Below are 22,559 nucleotides of genomic sequence, written 5' to 3'. Positions count from 1 at the left end.
GTTTCCTTACGGAGGAACATAGGGAAGAGTGGCACTGAGTTCATCACCGAATCAGTCTATCGCACTACTACTCTTGTCTTATTATACTGGTACACTACACTGAAATATTTCTGATTCACTACAACTATGCCAGACCACTGAGCCCTCTTCTGATGCAATAACCATGTATTAGAGAATTTCTCTCCAGCTTCAGGTGCGTATGCACTACTGTTTCAAATACTCTCATTCAGCTTTATAAAATCGCGGATTTAGGGTCAGCTTGCAGTCTGCTTTGCAGATAAGAGCCCGAATATTAGATCAAATCGGCCCGAATGAATTCAAGGTTATTCGGCACGAGGCAATGTCACCTCGGGCGTCAATGGCCCGTTCCTAGCGTATCCATCAGAGCCATGAATAAATTAGGTTTCGTTTAATACATAGCCTCTCGGCACTATTTAGCCAATAAAACTAATAATCAACATGATACTGTGAAGGTCTATTAATGCCAAGCTTCCGTCTCGTGACGCTGTCATGTACAAGCCTCCGAGCCTAGAGATGAGCTATTTCTCTAGATGCCGGCTCTTGTAGCATCCGACGCAGAATCTTGCCCGACGGCGATTTAGGTATGGCATCCACAAATACGATTCCTCCAGTAGGCTTTTTATGCGCTGAGAGCCGCGCTTCCAGGAATTCCATGATATCTGTACCAGTGATCTTGTTATCGCTGCGTACAATAAATGCTCGTGGATGTTCTCGTCCGTCTCTACGATATCGAGTCAGCGTCCACGAGTCCCTTACAAATGAAGCAAATACTGACCTAATCACTCGGACGACTGCACAGTCTATGACATGCTCATGTTCGAGAAGTACCCCCTCAATCTCGCAGGGGGCTACCTGAAAGCCCTTCACTTTGATGAGCTCCTGTATCAGCTGTCAAAATCACATCACATACACTCGATGACAGGGTTGTACTGACCTTCTTGCGATCGACAATTTTTAAGAGTCCACCCTTGTCCATCGTGACAATATCTCCAGTCTTGAGCCACCCACCCTCTAGGATCTCCCTCGATGCCTCTGGGTTTCTGTAATATCCCTTGAAGGCGTTTGGTCCTCTAATCAGTGCTTCTCCTTCTTCATCGTATCCAGCCATTTGACCATCATCTTTGAGTATCTTAATTTGCATATTCGGAACGAGATATCCAACACCTGCATGCGAGACATCAAATTCATCTGGGGCGAACAGAGTGACAGCCATTGTGGCCTCTGTCATTCCCTATCCTTGGCGGAGGTGGACTTTTCCGCTATTGAAAACGGCTTCTAGCTTTTTTGACAGGTCTGGTTGGAGAGAGGCTCCCCCGCAAAACATCAATTCCACACTGGAGAGATCATACTGAGATATGATATCACTTTTGGTCAGCATTAAAACAACAGGGGGAGCCAGCAGCAGATCTGTGACGTGGAGACGCTGGATTGTATCAAGAAAAAGCTTGAGATTAAACTTTCGCATGATAGCAGTTGTGCAGTATGACCGAACGTTCATGATGCAATAAGTGATTAAACCGCCTGATCTGCCATTAGTAGAGGACAAATATTTATCTGGAGAACTTACTTGCGTGATAGAGTGGTAGAAAGGCGCAGTGTATGCGTGGAGGAGTGCGTTTTGAATCTGGCGATCTCGAGGAGGCGACATTATCCAGGTATAATTGCTGTTCCGAATTTGCAACAAGGTTGCGGTGGGTTATCATGCATGCTTTGGGATCTCCGGTAGTACCGCTGCTAAAATTGAGAACCGCAGTCCTGAAATTGGTAAGAGATGGATTACTTCTCAAATGGGACAACTTACTTATCAGCCAACACCTCTCGGTCATGGATAACCTCCCAGGAGTAAACAACGTCCAACAGGCCATATATCCCATGGTAGCCATAAGGCTTGGTTTCGCTGGTCTGATCAACTAGAACTATGGATGTTTCTGGTAGACCCACGATATTGGCTGCCTGCACGGCTGTATCGAGGCGCTGTAGGTCGGTGAAGATGCATTTTGCTCCCGAGGTCTGAAGGTGGCGGGTCAGCTCTGCTTATATGTTAATGTATTGACTCATCAGAGTGATGGCACTCGACCCCCTTACCCATTGAGGTGTATACAGGACTCGCTCCTGTGAAAACACCCCCAGCACAGATCGCTGCTAGTACAATGACGGGGTACCCTATCTGTGGCAATTAGAATGTTCCTTGCAGAAATAAGTTGAAACGCACAGAATTCTCAGTAAATGCAAGAACCACATCATTCTTCTGCAACCCAATGGTCTTGCGAAGACCACCAGCAAGCCTTTTCACGCGTTCTTCTAACTGTTCTTTAGATATTCCATCGGTCGGATTTTCTGCATCGAGAAAGACAAAGCCATCGTTTCGAATAGCAGAAGATCCTGTAATCAAGGTCAACAAGTTAAAGCCACGAGCATTCTGACAAGATACTGAACAAATAGGTTAAAACGTCCACGTTGGGTATTTCGATTTCGTAGCGAGAGAAAAACAACATGGCGTCTTTTCGGAATTTCTTCTTGATGGATAATATACTCAGAATGTAAACCGATAAAGGCGGCGAAAATAAAACAGTTAAGAGAGGAACTAGATAAGAAGATGTCAGGGTCTTGGAGAATTTTGATGACAGAAGTAGGAGTGAGGCATATATAAAAAGACAAATACAGCGACACTTCTAAGTTTTCACAGTCTAACATACAGTGACAGGAGGCCTACTACCTTCGCCCTGTACGCTATCTGGGGCCTACACCCTACAGAGTCACACAAGCCGATATCAACCAGCTTGGAACTTTCCATAACCGAGATCGGCTCTTTATTCTTAGCAGTGAATGCTTCAAGACTACAATGAGTCAATGACTCTGTATCATACTCCCAGGGCTCGGGGCATAAAGTTCTGGCTCCCGGGTGGAGAGATCTATATGCGCGATTATGCAAACCTGATCAGACGACACAGCTAGTCGGTAAGTTTAATTCAATATACGGTATCATTGTAGTAGATAGATACTTCAACTTCCTATTATCACCCACTCAGATTGGGCGTTGAGCATCTCAGAGGCTTGGCCAATATGATCCCCAAATGTAATCCTCTGCATCAACTTCATGTCGCCAAAAGAGTATATTTAGCGAGATAACGACATGGCAATCTTAGTTCTCTAAAGAAACTCGCCAGTGCATATTTCCGGAGTGCGCTTAACCCCTAAGCATCTAAAATCGTGAAATTAAGATTGAGGTTGCTTTCCGAGTTCCGGCACTCGTAAGTCGGCCACTCAGATCACGTCTGAGGGCTTCGTGATGCATCAGTGGACCACGACACGTTACATGATACTAAAACTCCGTCCCATTCAAACCAAACTGATCCCATTGGTGTAGTAAGTTTCTGCCATGAAGCTCTGGTATTTATATGCTATGGAAATATCCGTATTTAGTCAACCACTCGGAACTCATCCCAGCATATGCTCGTTGTTCAACTCGAGGAATTCAAGGAACTCGAGGCCATTATCCGAGGTTTCATTCATGCAGGGGCTCCAACTCGAAAAGCATCGTGAGTGAGGGTGGCATCATGCAATGTCGGCGTAGGATCGCCAACCGCCAGCCTCAAAGACGTCCTCCCAGTCCTCGACTGTTGGCAGGGTGACATCCATAAGTGCATGCCCAAATTCAAACCCCAGAGTGAAGATGGGTACATTTTCCTCCGGCACGGCATATCGCGTCTTGGGGTTGTCCACCAGGATTCTCATAGTGTCGCAGAGAAAGAACCTTTGAACTTTTGGAAAGGCGTCTCGCAACATTCTCAACGACTTGATACAGTTTTCGCGGGGCCAGAAGTCATGACCCATGAGGAATGACATTATCAAGTCGACATTTGCAAACTCTGGGCGATAATGTAGATTCGTTGCGTCGCCTTCGAGAAACGTAACTCGCCCGCCATAGCGGCGCTCTTCGGCATCCGCGGTGGCAAGTTGAATTGCCGGACCGGCGATATCGACTCCGATGGCAGTGCTGTCAGGATACCGGTCGAGGATTTGCATCAGCCGAGCACCGCTGCCACTTCCAAGGTCCACAGCAGAAGTGAAGCTGATCCCGGTAAACGACACAGCCTGTAAGAAAACCGGGTCGATGAATTGCTCATTCGCATCGCGACACGCATATGCAATGGCAGCGGAATCTCGAGAAAAGAAGTTTCCCTTTCGATTCTTGTTATGTAGCATATGCTGCATACGAGTGAAGACACTGCCTGAACCAAGAGTAAGCCAATGGAAGAGACCTTTGGTCACAAAGGCATCTTCAAAGAGTCTTCCTGGGTTGATGCTTTCGCCATCATATTGGACAATGCCAGAGGTGACGAGTGCAGCGACTAGGCCACGCATAGATCTCTGATCAAGATCATGAATAGTCGCGAAATTATCAAAATTTACAGCGCTGGTGTTGCGGACTTGATCGAGAAGCCCGACTTCCCAAGCAGCTGCGATGCTGCAAGCAGCGATGTAGGAGTTGAAGATACCGGCAACATCCTGGTAAGAATTGACGTTAGAACCCATGTTGACGACGGACGTGCGAGGGAAATGTAGTGATAGAGTATCAAGTCTTGTTGATGTGCATCAGGCTTCAATGCTTGGTACTCATGTGAGCGTCATAATGGTCCTTTGAATCACGGTATTATATAGTCATTTGGAGTCAACGTCGTAACGCACTCGTATTCGGGAGGCTTCTTAGTCGGACCAAGGTAACTCCAACTCAAGCACGGGGTTCCTAGTTTGATCTCAGAGGGAGATGCATGAATTCAGGTCAGTTGCCGGGACGCGGGCGAAAGTGAAGCCGCATGATAACAAGATTATGATAAATGACACCCTCTACATAGTATCTGAAACATGTGTACAAGACTGTTGAACCTTGATCTCCATAATTAGGCAGCAATTTCTTGTTCCTGTGATGTGATTCGAGTTTCTAATTCCCTGGATGCATTGAAGTGATGGCGGCATGAGGATGTTGGCACCGGCTGTCCATGATTGCAACCGTTTCGACGAGCGTTATCAAAATGACTTGTCACATAACTTCCGCGGATCTTGTTATCGGCAGTTGTGCTATACTGTCCTGATCGGATGATCGCACACGCGGCATGCTTGAAGAGCGCATAAACTCTCTGTTCGGGGACGGCAAAGGCTTGATGCTGTTTGAAAACTCGGATTAAGCTTATCGACTACAAGAAGACAAGAGCTGCTGCGAGATGAGTGCGTAATCAGCACCACTTGAACATCTTAAATTCACTTATTCAATTCATTGGAAAACTTGACATCTGATCATGGCCGATATTCCGTCTGAGCCAGCCGCTTCCACCAATGGAGTCGTGGATCGCAAAACAAACAACACACCCGTGGCCGATGGCACAGTTGAGAAATCTCCAGATGATGGAATCCCTAGCTACACTGTTATGGGCGGACGCTGCGTCTGGCACTGGGCAGACGAACTATCCGAAGCCGAAGGCTGGATAGTCATTGACGCGCCCGTGCCTACTTTCTCTGGCGGCGGCTTGTTTCTACATGAGCATACAACGCTCGATGAAGTCTGCGACGTAGCTCAGTCCATGAGCCTGAAGCTAGCTGTGAGCTGTCAGCCACAGGTCGTTGGTGCAAAAGGCGGCATTCGGTTCTCCCCCCAGCACCCTCAAGCTCCTCATGTCTTGGAGCGCTTTGTCCGCGACAATGCCAGCATCATCGCTCAGTACTGGGGAACTGGAGCGGACATCAATACTGACCATGCCAGCATTGATGAACACCCCAGAGCATATTGTCCTTCAGGTACTACGACTGCATTAGATGCACTCCGCAACTCGCTCGGTGGCGGTTCACCCCCTGACGATGTCGCATCTCTTCTCAAAGAGAGCTCCAACGCAACTGGATGGTCTCTAGAAGAATATTGTGTTGGCTACGTCATGGCAACCACTCTCAAGGAGGTTCTGACCCATCAGAGACCAAACCTCATTGGTAAGGTCAGGTTGATGATTCAGGGTTTCGGATGTGTTGGCACCACATTTGCTCTCGCTGCCGAGGAACTAGGCATCGGCAGAGTTGTGGGAATCTCCAGCCAGTACGGCTTCCTGATCAACGATGATGGCATCGATTGTGGTGCCATTGACAGGGCCCGTCGCACAGCTGTTAACAACGGCAGCCTTCAGGGCAATGACGCGAGAAGCTTCGAAGCAGGACTCGGCCAGGCAGGACTGCACGTAACGCGGGAGATCGGGTCAACTGATGAGAAGCACCTCATCAACTTTCTCGCTTGTGCCAGGGGAGAGGTTTTTGTTCCTTGCGCTCAGCGCTATGTTTTGACATCGAGAGTTATCTCTACTTTGGCTGATGAAACCTTTGCCCAAGCTCCTCTCGGAAGTCGATTCATCATCGCCGGTGCCAACAACGTTTTCGATCAGAGAGAGGGTGTCAAAGATTTCGCAAGACAGCTCGACTCGGCATCAATTTACATGCTCCCAGAATGGGTTACCAATTCGAGAACCGCAAATCTCTTCATGCGAGCCTGCAGCGGCCTCGCCCTGAAGGGGTATGCCGTGTCCAATCTGGAAGCATCTGCTGCTGACACCAAAGCTTTTGTTCGTGCAGCTCTTTCCAGGGCGGGTTATCACCAGGGAAACCTTGCTGTCTGGCAGGCGTGTAGGGACCTAGCTGTGGCCCGCAGAAAGGACGGCCCGGCGAATCTCCTTGGGGTTAAGAGAATGGCCCATCTCACGATGAGGACTTCGGATCTCGAACGGGCTACCAGGGCCATCACGACACTCTACAATGCCAAGTCGAATGTCGATCGCACTCTGTTCCAACTCCCAGGGTCAGATGACCCAACAATCAGCATCGCCCAAGTTCCAGACGACGCATCTCAAGCAGATATTGGCCTTTCGGTACAACTCTCCGTGTATAACTTGCAAAAGGCCAGAGAAGTTCTCAGAGCCGAGTCAATCGCTTTCAATGAGCTAATTGTCGATGATGAGTTGACTGAACTTATCCTTGAACCTGAACAAGTTGGATATCCCATGAGTCTTTGTCAAGCACCACCTCAGGAACCGGCAAAGGATATGTTTACCTGTCCTTCCTATGCACTGGGCTCTGTTATCGGCTCAACGATCCAGCTGGACCATTACGCCTCAATCATGTCCGACACTGCTCCTAAAAAGGTGTTTCACGAGAAAATGCTGGGATTTACGCATCTTCGTACGTTCACTGTCAATGCTGGCTCTGCTCCTGAAGGACAAGATGACGGGCTGATGCACGTTATAAGACTTCCACAAGACCAACAGCGAGTTCTCATCCTTACTGAGGGCCTTTCCCCTGCTTCTGTCTTTTCGAAACTGCTAAGTCGTAAATCGAGATCACATGTTCATCATATTGCTATGGAAGTAAAAGCTGTCGACCCCATCTTCACTGCCGTGAGGGACAGAGGGTGGACTACTACTGCCAATACGCCAAGCGTAGATTTGGCTACTGGATTTCGGCAGTTCTTTTTGTCTGAGAGCGAAACTGGTACCGTACTGGAATTTATTGAGCGTCGAGATTCAGCCAAGGCCGACGTATCCGTCGATAGTGATTCTGAAAGGATCCAGCAACCAAAGGGCAACGGGGGCTACTCTGGGCAAGGAGAATTCCGTACGGACAATATTGTTTCTTTGGCTCGTTCTCTGGAGAATAGTCAATTGATGTGATGTGTTAGGTGGTTGAGAGGGTAATTCCGCAATTCTCTATGATCGGAATCTACAACTAACCAGACTGTTGTGCAGATGGGATACAAGCTTTTTGTCAAGGTTTCAACACACATAAACACAGTGTTTAGTCAGTTCAACACTGAGTCAAATAAGAGTACGAACTTGAAGCAGCAATCCAAAGCCGTAGGACATAGTTAATGGCAATTTCTCTCGAAGGCAGTGACACGTGAAACTAGGTCAATGGACAGACGCATCTTAGCCGCTGATGTCGATGCGATTGTTGTCCAACAGCAGTGGCAACGTCCCAACTTCGTGACTGATTAGCCACTCTGAGCGCTCTGTATTTGGGTTAAAGCATGGGCGCTGATGCCATCAAGTCGGGCAACAAAGCCTACTTCCTGTCCCTCGGAAGTGAGTTTAGCCGCTGTCCTGTCCTTCTCCGCTGCAGACTAATACCAACAGACGTTGATATCGCTTGGATCTTCTCGAAGCAAGTCATCCCCAGTCTTTTCGAACCGACACTAACATCTCCCTACCTGCACAGTCCCTCGCCATCATGATTTTCCCTTTTCGGACAACGCAGTCTCTGCCATTGGTCGTCGGCATTTAAGCTTGTCTGCCACGTGGGCTTCCCATTTGCGTGGGTGGTTGAGGAAGGCGCGCCCTCAGGACGGCATTCGGGGCGGCTTTGTGTGGGCATACTCCACCTTGCTTTAAACCACAGTCTTTTCGTGCATTTTATGGGGGATTGCTTGGGTTTTATTGTCGGTAGCTATTGAAGTTTCGTTACCAACAGGCTTAGGTGCAATCCTGCGAGGCACATGACCTTTTGGAACGGGAATACGGCAAGCTGGTGATGGAAGTTTATTGAATTGTACCAACATCGATCGCGCTTTTGAGTCTAGTCTTTCCCAACCCCGATCAGCCCTCATAGTGTTAGCGTCCAGAACTCCCCTGTCAATTCAACGCCCCAATCATTGTGATTCTGCGTCTCAATCATTTCGAACCCTGCCCTTTTATATAGTCGACGCGCGCCCTCGAGGATACTTTGAGTCCAAAGATCAATGTGCTCATACCCCGCTCCTCTCGCGAAATCGATGCATTTCTGGATCAAGGCCGTTCCGACGCCAAGACCTCTTGCGCTTTCATCCACCAATAGCAGTCGTAGCTTTGCGGTTTTGGGCTTTTTGTCCTGAACCAACATGATACAGCCGAGGAATGACCCGTCTTTTTCAGCAATCCAACAGCCTTCTAGGTCGGGCTTTAAATTATCGAGGAAGTCGGCAGTGATTCTTGAAATAAGAGATTCGAAGCGATAGTTGAAGCCGTATTCTTGGGCGTAGACTGCACCGTGTCTGTAGGTTATGTAACCCATGTCACCGGGTTGGTGGCTGCGAATGGTGAAAGGCGGGGAAGACATGTTGGGAGTCATTTCGATGAAGAAAAGAATGAAGATGAAGGTATTTACATTGAATTCTCGATAAAGAAAATACGAGTCTTATATCTACATGCTTTTCCTCAGCCTTTTCCTCGGTGGGTATCACAAATGTCACCCAGAAGGCGCAGTTTTAGCTATCGACGTTTAATGTCAATTAAGGGCGCACGCCAAACTCTCCTGTGCCTGTTATCGCTCGTGCCAAGACGCATATTTCCGTACTTCATTCGGCCTGTAACACAACAGCGTTATTCCCGTGTTCCCGTGGCCCTAGAAGGTACTAGAAGTTGGCGGTCAATTCAACACGCAAAAACTGAGCCTAGGCTGACTTCGCGTCGCATTGCATCGCCGACACAGCATGGTACAGGAGTCACTCTAGGGAGAATTGCCATTTCCTCCGATCGAATCATCACGAACAATACATCCATTGCATCGCGGCCAATTCAGACCTTGGGGACAGGTAGACCAAATGAATGAACGATGAAATTGCCATGTAATTGAGAAAACGCTACTTGGAAAGTCTATAGTACAAGAAGAGTTAATAACATCCTATGAATTGTCTCCGCAAGAGAAGACACCACGAACGCCACCATCAGAGTTGAAGATGTCGAGAAGTTCGGTGATGGATGCCCACAGACCAGCTGCGTTCATGAATAGTGACATGATGATAAGGAGAGCGTTGACAATTGTCAAAGATATCTTCTTCCAATCACGGAAGTACTGACCTTGGTTCATATGGAACCAGAAGACGGCACTGAAACCATAAGTGAACCACGAGATTGTTGTCGCAGATGTGATTGAAAGGATCGAGTCAAAGACAGGGATAGCGTTGGATAGAATGAATACGACGATCCAGAAGCCAGTGACGGAAGCGATCCAGGTTGACCAAGATTTGACAGAGTTGGAGGTGACTTCGTTGAGATTACCAGTCCATCTCATGACATTAACAAAGATGTACTTGGATCCAATGTGACCGTAAGCGAGACCGGTAGCGAAGATGGCAGGGAGGGCGATGCCGAAAGCAGCCTTGGCAAAGGTTGTCGAGGTAGATCCCAGAATGGGAGAGGTTGTATATTCGGCTCCGAGACAGTAGAAGATGACGGCGAAAACGACATACATGGTCATGGAACCGCATTCGAGGACTGTCAAACAGAACTTGAAGTCTTCGAGAGGATTGGTCATCTCAGCAAGGTAGCCCTGTCACTGATTAGTAAAGATCATGTTAAAAGCTCGGTCGTACTTACAACAAAGCTCAGATTGGCAGCGTAGGCAAAGACAATCTTCAAGCAAGCATTGAGACCGTCTCGGAAAGTCGGGTTGCCAACAATGACAATTTCCCTCTTCCACTCAGACATGTTATCAACACCCTTGGGACCCTGAACACCAAGAACAACCATGACGAGAATGCATGCAGCCAAAACGCTCAGAGCATTGGGGATACCAAGGTGCGACACGAACTTGGTAGTGCGGGGAATGCAAAAGATGTAGCAGGCTGCGCATGAGATGAAGATAAAGACAACTGTGCAAGCTGCATGGCTGCTGATTGTGTTGAGGGCAATTGACAGGGTGACCATAGCTGAGGCTGCGACAAAGATGACTTGGATCATCATCATGACACCTGTGATACTCTCTAGAGTTCTTCCACCGACAAAGCGGGTCATGTCGACGATATTCAGCACCTGAGGGTGTAATCTATAGTATTGCAATAGCTCATAGGCCGTATACCACGAAATGACACCGATGCCGATGAGGGCGATGATACCGGGAACGAGACCGAGGGTCTTGAGTGTCGAGGGCAGAGACAAGATACCGAGACCGATCTGATTAGCGAAGAGGATAAAGATGGTATCCCATCGTTTGAGAGTTCGAAAGTTCTTGCCGCCTTGGGAATAAATGTTGGTGTTGTCAGCAGACTCTTGAACAGTCTGGAAGTCATGGCCGTGACCCTCTTGAGAGCTAATTTCATGCTTGAGGCCATCGCTATCAGAGCTGGGATCGTGAAATTGTCCAGCAGTTTTGGTGACGTTGTCCTTCTCCATGTTTGCTGTAGTGATGCTGAATGATGATTGTCACCTGGACAATTGACAAGTTATGATGTGGATGTAGCTGAATGAAGGGCTAGAAGCTGAAGAAGCAAATACAGAAGGAATTCGACCCAACTTTATACCACTCGCCTCACGGTATGTACAAAATAGCGCAGCCATGGTCCGACAGGATAGGGGCTGGGCGAAAGACACTGAGACGTCATGCCAGCGGATTCTTGATTGGGGTAAAGAGTCCCTAGTATCGCCGCTGAAATCAAGGCTGCATTAGACCCATTCTCGGCGGATATCGCCCCAGGCACGGAAGCCCCATGGGGGTTTATGAAACGTTTCCACATCGGTCTATAGGAATTCACTCGTTCGGCCAGACTCGGTCACTTTGAGTGAGACGTTGAGGTGATATCCACAGAGGAAGTTGTCCGCGCCAGTCGGATTCTGACCAGAGAGTGCACTGCCCTTTTGCTGGACGGCCTTTGAGTGATGGAAATTAGACCGAAGTAGTAAAGTCTGTGCTTTTCTTGTCGCTCGGTATCGCCGGGGTTGACGTCAGTGCCGTGTCTTGACGCGTCTAGGAATTTGAGCCTCATTTAGCCGCCAACGTTAACACGACGTCGAGATTGATACCGAGATATGAGGTGCGTCAGTAGTCTATGAACTATCTCTTTTCGTGTTTTTCTTTCTTTCTTTTTCTGCTAATATTCTTGCTATAGATTAAGAAGACCATATGAACGCGAGGCAAAGTTTGACCAATTCTTGGCATATTATGGGCTCATCATTACTATGACTAACGTATCTCCATTCTCGCCTTGGCAAACTCCATCACCAGAGTCAAATCTCCATAATAACCCACATTTCGAGTCCCTGATCCCCTCTAATCACCAGACAAATGTCGACGAATGCAAATGCTTTGCGAAATCAGGTCCCCAAGTCTGGAGTCGTGAGATTCAACGAGTTTTCATTAGTGATGAGAACCAGAATTCTTAGGAGCCCCCATGGGGAAGGCGGATATTCCCCAGACGTGATTAAACTGTCATACTTGCCAAATGGTACAGTGAATATCACCAAGATGATCACTGAAGGTAGAGCAGAGGATGTTGTCGGCATACGCGGTAGATCTACGCCACTATGTCGAGTTATGTCATTCCGCTCACTTTAATTCCTTCTAGAAATTCCACGCATGCTGATAACGGACACTTTCGGCTAATCTTTCTGGTCACTGCTTGCGCGGCGCTTCAGCTTACCACTCTCCGGCAAAGATCTACACGTCAGACCAATCCGGATACAGGCACGAGTAAGTCACCCCGATGCACTGACATCAATCAGCAGATCATTGACGGTAACCTTCCTCATTGAACAAGGAATAGGAGAAGGCCTCAATCACTATACGTCTCAGTGATAAGACCAATTATTCTCGTATCAGTTTACTTGGCAAGGGGTAATAAAAACTCGAATTGGATAATGCTCGCGTTGGGGCATATGCACGTCCCGATTGCAGAGCCTAGCTTTAACATGGTCTTATGCGCGATTTATTCTAGTTTTTCTTCGTTTCATTAGTGCATATTGGCCACTTGTTTCATGATTGGATTTCATCGGGTCAACGACGGGAATTCCGGGATATGCGTGTATATCACTAAAGACTATAGAATCTAGAAAAGAGAAACCGGGAGATCCTTGCGACGAATCATGCGTGAAGTGGTCTGCTGAGGCCGAACGACATGAGCTCATCCAAATATCCGTATTTGAGAGGTTAAGGTAGCAATTATCATGGTGTAGAAGTCACCCGCACGAGCGGAGCGAGAACAGGCCCTCCGCCAGGAGCCCCCGGAGGGATATCTATCATATTGCGGTAGTTTAGGCAGTATTAGATCGGGCAACCGAGACTCATAAGACAACTTAGAAGGTCAGGAGCTTTGCCCTAAGACCAGGGTATTTTCAATGTTAGAAATATAGGTAGTCGATCACGGACGCATGGTTATTGGTGATGGCGATATGTTATACAGAAGTGCTGAATTCTCTCGTAAGCATGTTCGGCGAAGGAGTCTGTGATTGACTACTGCTTGGTCCTCTGAAATATAACAGCGAATGTGGGCTAGATCTTAATCACAACCTTTCCTACATGCTTGCCAGAGTAGAGATAGTCGAAAGCTGCTGGCGACTCTTCGAATGAGAAAATGCGATCCACAAGCGGAGCAAGGGAAACCTTCTTCTCCTCTAGGAACCTATTTAGGCTCAAATAGTCATCCTTAGAGCCAGTCGCAATGCCCCTAGAATGTCATCTGTCAATGCGCGTTCTCAATGATCCAAAGTTCCGAGAGGCCATTAACTCACTTGATTCGAGCAGATTTTCCCATAAGTGCCATAATAGCAGCAGGTTGCCAATCACCACCAGTTCCATCCAGGAAGCCGACCAAGGATACAGTGCCGCCTCGTTGGCGCAAGAAGCTGATATCCTGGGGAATGGAGGCAGGGCCGGTGTTGTTGACAACAAAATCGACGCCCTGGCTATCTGTCAGGCGACTGACTTCCGATGCTTGGTCTCGGGTTGTTTTATAGTTGATGCCATGGACTTTAGAGCCGAGTTTCTTGATTGCTTGAAGCTTCTCGTCGGACGAAGATGTGATGATTGGTTGGATGCCCGCCGCAACACAGATCAGCAGAGCAAACATGCTGACGCCTCCAGTGCCTATCTCACTTGTTAGTATCATGGATCGACCATTGATGAAGATCAAACCTTGTAACAGAGCGCTCCGAGCCTTGGAACATGTAGTCAGGCCGTCGAGAGAGTTCCAAGCTGTGACACCAGCGCAGGTGATAGTAGCCGCCTTGATAAACAGCGTGTCAGTAGGAAATAAGACTATTGGGCTCATTACGTCTTACCTCGTCCCATGGTAGGTACTTGGGTAAGTGCACCAAATGCTTGTCCTGATAAATAGCGTATTCGCGGAGAACACCAGCCGTGTCGCTGCCAAGGGAATAATGAGACTTATCTTCGTACCCCGTCATATTATTAAGGTCAAATATAACCGATACATGATCTCCGGTAGAAAAGTCTTTGACCGCCGGTCCAATTGCGACAACCTCTGCGGCAGCGTCGGAGCATGGAATGCCTCGCTCTTCTACTTCCATCGGATACCGGCCGTTCAGCATAGCAACATCTCGAAAGTTGAGAGACAAAGCATGAATCTTGATCAACACATCATTTGGTCCGAGCTCCCTTGGTATATTTTCAGTAGACAGTTCAATCGTCCTCGGAAGATCGCCTGCAGTACGTCTGAATGCCCGGTAGGTTTCTGGGAGTGGCATTGTGATCAGCAGTTGGGATTTTGGCACGAGATCATCTGTAAAAAATTATGTGATAAGACAAAAGGCTATATAACTTTGAATTGAAATATTTATTGCTTCATATTTCTATCGGGTTTAGCTAACGTTGAATGCTTTAAAACGTAGTGATCTTCAACGGTGATTATAAATACAAGGGTCTCGGGAAGAATATACGCGAGGCCGTGAGGAGATAATGACTAGCTGGCTTGTGTATACACCAAATCCTTGGTAATAAACTTTATTGTAACGTTATAGTGAGCTTTACCAGTGGGGCCCTACTAAAAACCCCAAAGTGCGGAGGAATACCTACGTACTGACACGGCACTGACGGAATTATACTGGAAATTGTTTGTCAGGACTGTTCATCTGGTTAGTTCGTCTTTCGGAACTCGGCAGCCATAGAGCATGGCTTTATAATCACTCTTGACTAGAAACTCGAAGCCTGCCGCCAGGCAACTTGCGTTGGATTGTATTGGAATTATACAGCGAGTGTTATCCTCCGATGGGCCATTTTCCAAAGCGGCATGCGGAGTTATTGATCCATCGATGAAGGGCTATGAACAGACTAAGCTGATTGTATCACCAGCTCCCACGTCTACATCATACCGCTCCTTATTTCTCCTCCCATTCTGAAGGGCGACCATCTCGAGCCCAAGCCCTCTCCGCCGCACTCCTCCAAGGAGGCGGCGCAATTCCATTAAACCTCCAAAAGTCGCGCTGGGTATCAGTGACGGTGACCTCCCAGTCGTAACCCTTATCAGCAATGTATGGCTTGATCGTAGCGTTGATGTAATCGCTGAACTGCTTAGGAAAGTCGTCCATGTGAACACCCTCATGACTGTGAACAGCCATATGCTGGATTACCAGTCTGACGAAGGGTTTCTCGTCTCTGGCTTCACCGCCGACAAAGACATGGCCTGCGGGAAGGGGGATGAACTGGACGACGACGTAGAAGGCGGGAAGACCTTTTTCGCCGAAGGTGTAGATCTTGGTGATGTCTTGGGCGAGCTTGTCTCGGGTCTCCTGGGAGGCGAAGGTGCCCTCAGTGTGATAGATGTTCCAGAGAGGCATTTTGAACGTTGAATTGCGTTGCAAGAGAGATTGAGTTTGTTTTTGAGTGATATGGTGAATGAGAAGTGAATGATGAGCTCGTCTGGTAAGTGGAAGAACCTGCATTTTTATGCACAATGGATTCGTCTCGCCTGCTTTATGAGATAGCTGTTGAGAGGCTTGGGCAAGTATAGAAGTGGTTATTCAATCGTTTCTCAACGCATCTCGCCATCTTGACGTGGGCCTTGACCTCAACGAACTTGAATCTCATCACAAGTCTCTGTCCCAACTCAATTTCCTGTCCCAACGATTTATACACCATTCAGTAATTATTCAGAGGTTCGGCTTCAATTCTAGACCCTGCCGACCCACCTGTTGCGACTTGTACGACTCTGACCGGCAGAGTTATGTAAATCCAAGTGGGTATCATCATGATTATTAATCATTGCCGATTATCACCAAATCGCGAGTTCACTACAATAAAACTAGCCGTTTAGTGGTGATATTGTCAAGATAATAAATTTTTATTTGATATCTTTAAAAGCTAATAACAATAAATATTGAAATTTTACAATTCCTCTGCAGCATACCATTTCGTGTTGTTGTAACTTGATTAATTTGGCTGCGACTAATGAAGCGAAGAAGTAGTGTTAGCAGCCTCCGGTCAGCCCGGACTTCGGACAGCGTGTCGGGATGATCTATTTGCGCCGCGGAAAGAATGATAAACTCTTTTTTAATGAGCATGATCTCGTGAGCCCTCTAGCTAAACGTATAAAAGAGAGTCGTGAGGAGGTCTTGCATGTTCTTGAAGAAATTCGTTCTGATATACCCTGTACTCTGGCTTTGGTGGAGCTTGCATCTGAAACTCGCTACGCCAGGGGAATCGCTTGGCACGAGTCAAGAGACACTCTCATCACTTTGGCCCCCAAAAGAGGGTCCCATACACGCTTGCGATTGGACAACTCTAGCAATTCAGCCTTGGTCTGAGCATTGCGCCTCGTGGGGCAGTCAGGCTGTGCCTCATATCATCAACTGATAATGAATGAAGGCGTTTATCATTAAACCTCAGTACATCACACGCTTCTCGCAGGCTTCGACATTCTGCTTCACTTTCGATACCCAGTAATCGTACCATGAACATCCATACACCTCTCCGATCCGGCCCATTGCTGGGCATCAGCCTGGACAGAGATACGTACATTCCCGGTGATATCATCACCGGCCATGTCTTTCGACAGTTTCAAACGATAAGCCCCGACGCATCTGTTAGTATTTGCATGTTTGGACGAGGGAGAACGATCGGAGTCATCGGCAATAGTTGTCAAGAATATCGAGGCCTTTTCGACCTGTGCTATCGTCCAAAGCTGGTCTTCAAGGGCCCTATACATATCGAGTCGTCAAAACACACACATAAATGGCCGTTTACGGTACAGCTTCCGAAATACGTCAATGATTCTACACTTTTGGCTCCTGTGAATCATATGCCACCATCGTATATGCTTCGGACGAAGAATATGGCGGCCGTCATTGAGTATGTGATCAAGGCAAAGATTACAATGACTGTCCAAGGTCGTGAAGAAGTACTGGAGGCAACATTTCCTTTCAAAGTCATATGCGTCACTCCAGATTCTCCCATTGCAGACTTTCAGCTTAAACGCTATTACTACCGGCGTGCAGTTTCGAGCCATCGGCTTATTCCTGGAATGCATGATGTAAAGGTCTCTTGGAAAGACAAGATCAAACAATCTCTTCATAGTTCGAAGGATCCTACGTTGACGTTTGACTTGTTCGTGGAGGTGCCAAAGGTTGTTCAGCTGGATAACCCAACACCGATGCCTTTTAGGCTTTGGGTGGCGCCGGACTGGGAAGAAACTAGCGAAGTTATTCGAGATATAGCACAGGATGTCAAGCTTGGATCTGCAAACGTCTCTATTATCACTACTACGACGATTATTTGCCACGCGGGTTTAAAAGTCCCAGAAAGCATAGAGATCGACCTCGGAGTTAATCAAGCCATCAAGCAGCACGGAGAAGCAATACGGATCCCATTTACAGCAGACTCTCAACCCGTCGATATTGGAAAAATAATCAACCTGCGCATCGGTCAGAAGACAGGCTTCCCTCAACACTGGACATCTGTACAATCTGAGTTCACGCACTCACTCCAGATATACAACATCCGTGTCTCACATCAATTAAAATGGTCAGTGCAAGGTGAAATCGCAGGGGAAAGATTCAAGGCAGCGGGCACATCTGATTTGATCATCTTGAAGCCGAGCGATGATAGGCCGGAATCGCAAGACCTTGTTTTAGAGGCTGGAGATAGGATCCCGCTGCGTCAAGATTCATCGTGGATTAGGCCGCCTGCTGAGGAACAGCTACCGAGCTTTCTAGATGCGCAGATGGACGAGCGAGTTACAGGGGTGGCTCATAGCTAATTCTAGTGGGGGGAGGAGTCGGGTAGTGGCGGAAGCCTTTGATGAGTTTGGTTAGAGGATTTACTGGTGCGAGTCTAATCAGCACACAAATCGTAGGTGATAACCTTGGTCTGCAGGCTTGCCTCGCGTTTCATGGCATATACCCCTGATAGTAACTTGTAAACGCTCTTTTTTTTACGTCTATGGCACGACTAAGTAACCAAGTAAACTCTTCCCTCAAACGGCGACAAAACACCAGTCTCCTCCTTTCCGGAATGTGTCGACAAAATAGGCACCAACGTGACATCCTGTCCACTAACACCAAGCTCTTCACCGGCCAGAGGACTCAACGTCTTCTCCTCAGTACTAAAGTTCAAAACAACCGCAACCTTGGAACCATCAACCTGCGACTCCTTGACAAAAGCGAAAACATCAGGGTCCTCCCTTCGGATAAGCTTATAATCTCCATACACCATCAGATCAGAAAACTCTTTTCTGAAATGCAGCGCTTTCTTCCAAAATAATAGCACGCTGTTTGGATCCTTCAGCTGAGATGCGACGTTGATCTCGCGTGATAGAGGATGGGCTTGCATCCAGGGTTCTTTGGCGTCTTGGCCTGCTGCTTCGGAGAAACCGCCGTGCTTGGCGTCACTCCAGCAGATGGGGATGCGGGCGTGATCTCGAGCTAGGTGTTGAAGAGCATTGAAGGCCTTGTCGATCTCTTGTTCATCGTTTGATCGCTCCTTGACTATGTCGAGGAATTGGTAACTCTCGATATCGAGGTAGTTCTCCAATGGGTAGCTCTCCTTTGGTGCGTTGACGGACCCAATTTCCTGTCCTTGGTAGACATATTGTGTACCACTCAGACAAGACTGCAGCAAAGCAAGAAGCTTGGCACCTGCGACTCGGTACTCTGGACTATCGTTTGTGAATCGTGATACAGAGCGTGCCTGATCATGGTTCTCCATAAACACAGTCGTCCAAGCATCAGTCCCCTGAATCAGACTCTGCGTCCTCCCAACAGCATCTTTCAGCTGAGGGAGTGTATAATTCTTGGGTGTCGTCTCGTACTTATGTGTCTTTCCAAACCCGGTATCCACAACATCAAACTGGAATACCATGTTGAGCTGCTTCTCTTTCGCGCTAACATATCTCAGGACCTTTTCCAGATCCGGTGTGTGAGGAAGTTCTCCCACTGTAATAGCCCCATACCGCTCGAGAATCTCGTTCATCTCGCCGAGAAACTCGTGCATTCGGGGTCCGTTGCAGTAGAGAAGACCAGCAGGTTGGTATTTCGCTTTGGGGTCGGTGATCGGCGCGTCGGGAAAGTCTTGGAGCTTGGAGTACATGTTGACGGTGTCGACTCTGAAGCCATCGACGCCCCTGTCTAGCCAAAACTCCATTGATGAAGCATAAATGGCCCGACGCGTCTCTGGGTTCTCCCAATTGAGATCGGGCTGTTCTTTGGCAAAGAGGTGTAGGTAATACTCTCCCGTTGTCTCGTCCCACTCCCAAACACTACCGCCACCGAAATTGGAGCGCCAGTTATTTGGGGGAAGACGTTGGCCATCTGGAGAGTACTTGGCAGGTCTCCAAATGTACCAATCGCGCTTGGGGCTGTCTTTGCTGAGTCTTGACTCCTCAAACCAAGCGTGTTTGTCAGAAGTATGGTTAATCACAAGATCGAGCATAATCTTCATGCCCTTTTCGTGCGTCTTGCGGATCAACTCTTCCATATCCTGGAGAGTACCGTATGGGGCGTAGACATCTTCGTAATTGGAGATATCATAACCCATGTCGACCTGCGGGCTGTCATACATGGGACATACCCAGATGACATCAACGCCTAGGCTGGCGATATAGTCCAGCTTGGATATGATGCCTTGGAGATCACCCATGCCATCACCGTTAGAGTCGCAGAAGGATGCAGGGTAGATTTGGTAGATGATGGCCTGCTTCCACCATTGTTTCGAGCGTCTGCTGACAGTCATTGTGAAGATGAAAAAACGAATAATAATTACTTTAGAGAGTGTTTCAGCAAAAAGAATGATGTGAACCGATTTAAATATCGGCTGATGGTAATTCGCCCGCATTCATCTTCCCCGGATCACGATGGTTCCCCCGCAGCACTCGGTCGGACCGACGAGATATTTCCGCGTGCAACCCAAGTCATCCTTGTCCCAAAGTCAGCGGAGTCTCCAACTCCAGCATCATTGGTCCAACCTCGGACCGACGAGGTCACTGAACATTGATTGGCCCTTAACCGGACCGACGAGAACTCCAAAGTCTAATCCCTCATCTCCATTTCTCAATGGTTCACGAGCATCTGCTGATCTCCGCCACTTTTGGTGTTTCACTGGTCAATGCTCGGCCCGATGAGCAAACCCCAGATTTACATGACTGTCTCCCCATGGGGGAGGTGAGGAGACACAACGGAAAGACTCCCTTGACTCCTCCACTGCCAATGACCTCCAGAGTGTCACCCAAAGAAATAACCTCCAAATGTGGCTTGACGCCCGGGCCTACATGGCTTCATTTACGCTTAATTCTAGACCACTCTGGCCTAGCACCGGTCCTATCACGGCCAACCCCGCGAAAGAAATCCCCTTTGCGCTAACAGTTGGTCCAAACCTTGTTCCACGATCCTGTTTTTCCTTTAATTTTCGCTTCTCGACAGCTTCAACTCCTTGAACCATCTCCAAGTATAAGATGTCGCGTGTCGCTCACTGATTCACATCCAGATCACCACTCTCATCTCACCTTCTGCAGTCCACTACTCTTCATTGATCAACCCTCTCACCATGTCTCCTGATAGCAAGGTTGACAATGGCATCGCCCCTTTCGCGGTGCCAGTCGACGCCAACGTCGCTCATGAAGCTGCCGCTGCTACTGAAGCCGAGCACAACATGGGCTTGATGCAGTCTTTCAAGCTCTACAAGAAGGCTTGTCTGTGGTCCATCTTTCTCTCCGTATGCATCATTATGGAGGGATTCGATGTTGTCCTCCTCAACAACCTCTTCGCTTATCCCCCGTTCCAGAAGAAATTTGGTGTTGAGCAGCCTGACGGCACGTATCAACTGACAGCTGCTTGGCAATCTGGTCTCTCCAACGGAACTCTCTGCGGTCAAATCATCGGTCTTTTCCTCAACGGTATCATCGCTGATCGCTTCGGTTATCGCAAGACCCTGATCGGTGCTCTCATTGGCTGCATTGGCTTCATCTTCATCATCTTCTTCTCTGAGACTCTGGTTCAGCTTCTCATTGGAGAGATCTTTATCGGTATTCCCTGGGGTGTCTTCCAGACCCTCACCACCACCTACGCCTCTGAGGTCTGCCCTACCCACCTCCGCGCTTATCTCACTACCTTCGTCAACCTCTGCTGGGTTCTCGGCCAGTTCATCGCCTCTGGTGTTCTCCGTGCCATGGTCACCCGCGATGATGAGCTTGGATACAAGATTCCCTTTGCTCTGCAGTGGATGTGGCCTGTTCCCCTCATCATCGGAATCTACCTTGCTCCCGAATCTCCCTGGTGGCTCGTTCGTCGCGGCCGCATCGAAGAGGCCAAGAGATCTCTCGAGCGTCTCACCGTCCGCAACAGCAATGTCGACTTCAGACCCGATGAGACCATCTCCATGATGGTTCACACCAACGAGATGGAAAAGGAAGCTCAGGCGGGTACTTCGTACTTTGATCTCTTCAAGGGCGTTAGTCTTCGTCGAACTGAGATTGTCTGTGTTACCTGGATGATTCAGACTCTCTGCGGTGCTACCTTTATGGGTTATTCTACCTACTTCTATCAGCAGGCCGGTATGGCTGTCGAGAACAGTTTCTCCATGTCTCTCGGCCAGTACGCCATTGGCGCTGTCGGTACCGTCTTTTCCTGGTTCCTCATGGGTTGGTTCGGTCGCCGAACCCTCTACCTCTATGGGCAGCTTGCCATGTGTGTCTTCCTCTTGACCATTGGCTGTGTCGCCTTTGCTGGCCGTGACAACGTCGCTGCTCAATGGACCATCGGATCTCTTCTTCTCGTCTACACCTTCACCTACGATTCGACTGTCGGACCCGTCTGCTACTCTCTCGTGGCCGAGTTGTCCTCCACCCGTCTCCGAACCAAGACCGTCGTCCTCGCCCGAAACACATACAACATTGTCGGAATCATGACCAACATTATTACTCCTCGCATGTTGAATCCTTCTGCTTGGAACTGGGGTGCCAAGGCTGGTTTCTTCTGGGCTGGAACCTGCTTCCTCTGTGCTGTCTGGACATATTTCCGTCTTCCTGAGCCCAAGGGCCGAACATACGGTGAGCTCGACGTTCTCTTTGAGCGTGGAGTTCCTGCTCGCCAGTTCAAGACTACTGAGATTGAGCGTGTTGATGCCGAGTTTCAGACCAAGGAAAAGGCTAGCGCTGTGTACGTTGAGAAGGTGAACAGCAGTGCGTCTTAGATGGTTTAGAATGCAACTGTCAATGAATATTATGGAATAGGCGTCATACCTGTAGTTAGTTAGTACAACAAGAGATGAATTGTTCAACATACATACCTCCACCATATTGTGACGTGTCAGATCCCGGA

General features: G+C 48.3%; 12 protein-coding genes across 12 annotated transcripts; 4 read left to right on the top strand and 8 right to left on the bottom strand.

The window, feature by feature from the left end:
* Positions 1–528: 528 nt before the first annotated feature.
* Positions 529–1,234, bottom strand: FVEG_06596 (4-coumarate-CoA ligase; the record flags this gene model as incomplete). The annotated part of the gene is made up of 3 exons (XM_018894979.1): positions 529–742; positions 797–900; positions 956–1,234. The coding sequence occupies 3 exons, from the start codon at positions 1,232–1,234 to the stop codon at positions 529–531; spliced, it is 597 nt and encodes a 198-aa protein (XP_018752158.1).
* An 18-nt stretch (positions 1,235–1,252) lies between these two features.
* On the bottom strand, positions 1,253–2,516 carry FVEG_15898 (hypothetical protein; the record flags this gene model as incomplete). Its single annotated transcript, XM_018905127.1, has 6 exons — positions 1,253–1,542; positions 1,589–1,803; positions 1,835–2,054; positions 2,107–2,188; positions 2,234–2,403; positions 2,453–2,516. 6 exons carry the CDS (start codon positions 2,514–2,516, stop codon positions 1,253–1,255), a joined length of 1,041 nt encoding a protein of 346 aa, XP_018752157.1.
* Positions 2,517–3,576: 1,060 nt separating this feature from the next.
* Positions 3,577–4,557, bottom strand: FVEG_06595 (hypothetical protein; the record flags this gene model as incomplete). Its single annotated transcript, XM_018894978.1, has 1 exon — positions 3,577–4,557. One exon carries the CDS (start codon positions 4,555–4,557, stop codon positions 3,577–3,579), a length of 981 nt encoding a protein of 326 aa, XP_018752156.1.
* A 761-nt stretch (positions 4,558–5,318) lies between these two features.
* Positions 5,319–7,721, top strand: FVEG_06594 (hypothetical protein; the record flags this gene model as incomplete). The annotated part of the gene is made up of 1 exon (XM_018894977.1): positions 5,319–7,721. The coding sequence occupies one exon, from the start codon at positions 5,319–5,321 to the stop codon at positions 7,719–7,721; it is 2,403 nt and encodes an 800-aa protein (XP_018752155.1).
* A 356-nt stretch (positions 7,722–8,077) lies between these two features.
* Positions 8,078–8,281, top strand: FVEG_15897 (hypothetical protein; the record flags this gene model as incomplete). The annotated part of the gene is made up of 2 exons (XM_018905126.1): positions 8,078–8,132; positions 8,184–8,281. 2 exons carry the CDS (start codon positions 8,078–8,080, stop codon positions 8,279–8,281), a joined length of 153 nt encoding a protein of 50 aa, XP_018752154.1.
* Positions 8,282–8,649: 368 nt separating this feature from the next.
* FVEG_06593 (acetyltransferase) lies at positions 8,650–9,141 on the bottom strand (the record flags this gene model as incomplete). Its single annotated transcript, XM_018894976.1, has 1 exon — positions 8,650–9,141. The coding sequence occupies one exon, from the start codon at positions 9,139–9,141 to the stop codon at positions 8,650–8,652; it is 492 nt and encodes a 163-aa protein (XP_018752153.1).
* A 564-nt stretch (positions 9,142–9,705) lies between these two features.
* FVEG_06592 (hypothetical protein) lies at positions 9,706–11,195 on the bottom strand (the record flags this gene model as incomplete). The annotated part of the gene is made up of 2 exons (XM_018894975.1): positions 9,706–10,353; positions 10,401–11,195. 2 exons carry the CDS (start codon positions 11,193–11,195, stop codon positions 9,706–9,708), a joined length of 1,443 nt encoding a protein of 480 aa, XP_018752152.1.
* A 2,092-nt stretch (positions 11,196–13,287) lies between these two features.
* On the bottom strand, positions 13,288–14,501 carry FVEG_06591 (hypothetical protein; the record flags this gene model as incomplete). The annotated part of the gene is made up of 4 exons (XM_018894974.1): positions 13,288–13,462; positions 13,527–13,881; positions 13,930–14,020; positions 14,076–14,501. 4 exons carry the CDS (start codon positions 14,499–14,501, stop codon positions 13,288–13,290), a joined length of 1,047 nt encoding a protein of 348 aa, XP_018752151.1.
* Positions 14,502–15,131: 630 nt separating this feature from the next.
* FVEG_06590 (hypothetical protein) lies at positions 15,132–15,590 on the bottom strand (the record flags this gene model as incomplete). Its single annotated transcript, XM_018894973.1, has 1 exon — positions 15,132–15,590. The coding sequence occupies one exon, from the start codon at positions 15,588–15,590 to the stop codon at positions 15,132–15,134; it is 459 nt and encodes a 152-aa protein (XP_018752150.1).
* A 1,018-nt stretch (positions 15,591–16,608) lies between these two features.
* Positions 16,609–18,211, top strand: FVEG_06589 (hypothetical protein). The gene has a single exon (XM_018894972.1). The coding sequence runs from the start codon at positions 16,703–16,705 to the stop codon at positions 18,005–18,007; it is 1,305 nt and encodes a 434-aa protein (XP_018752149.1). The 5' UTR covers positions 16,609–16,702; the 3' UTR covers positions 18,008–18,211.
* Positions 18,150–20,010, bottom strand: FVEG_06588 (glucan 1,6-alpha-glucosidase). Its single transcript, XM_018894971.1, has one exon. The coding sequence runs from the start codon at positions 19,975–19,977 to the stop codon at positions 18,199–18,201; it is 1,779 nt and encodes a 592-aa protein (XP_018752148.1). The 5' UTR covers positions 19,978–20,010; the 3' UTR covers positions 18,150–18,198.
* A 460-nt stretch (positions 20,011–20,470) lies between these two features.
* On the top strand, positions 20,471–22,522 carry FVEG_06587 (MFS transporter, SP family, general alpha glucoside:H+ symporter). Its single transcript, XM_018894970.1, has one exon. The coding sequence runs from the start codon at positions 20,788–20,790 to the stop codon at positions 22,429–22,431; it is 1,644 nt and encodes a 547-aa protein (XP_018752147.1). The 5' UTR covers positions 20,471–20,787; the 3' UTR covers positions 22,432–22,522.
* The last annotated feature ends 37 nt before the right edge of the window (positions 22,523–22,559 follow it).

Source organism: Fusarium verticillioides, chromosome 7, assembly GCF_000149555.1.
Source record: "Fusarium verticillioides 7600 chromosome 7, whole genome shotgun sequence".
In the NCBI taxonomy this organism is placed as follows: Eukaryota; Fungi; Ascomycota; class Sordariomycetes; order Hypocreales; family Nectriaceae; genus Fusarium; species Fusarium verticillioides.
This window is presented reverse-complemented; position numbering and strand designations above follow the sequence as displayed.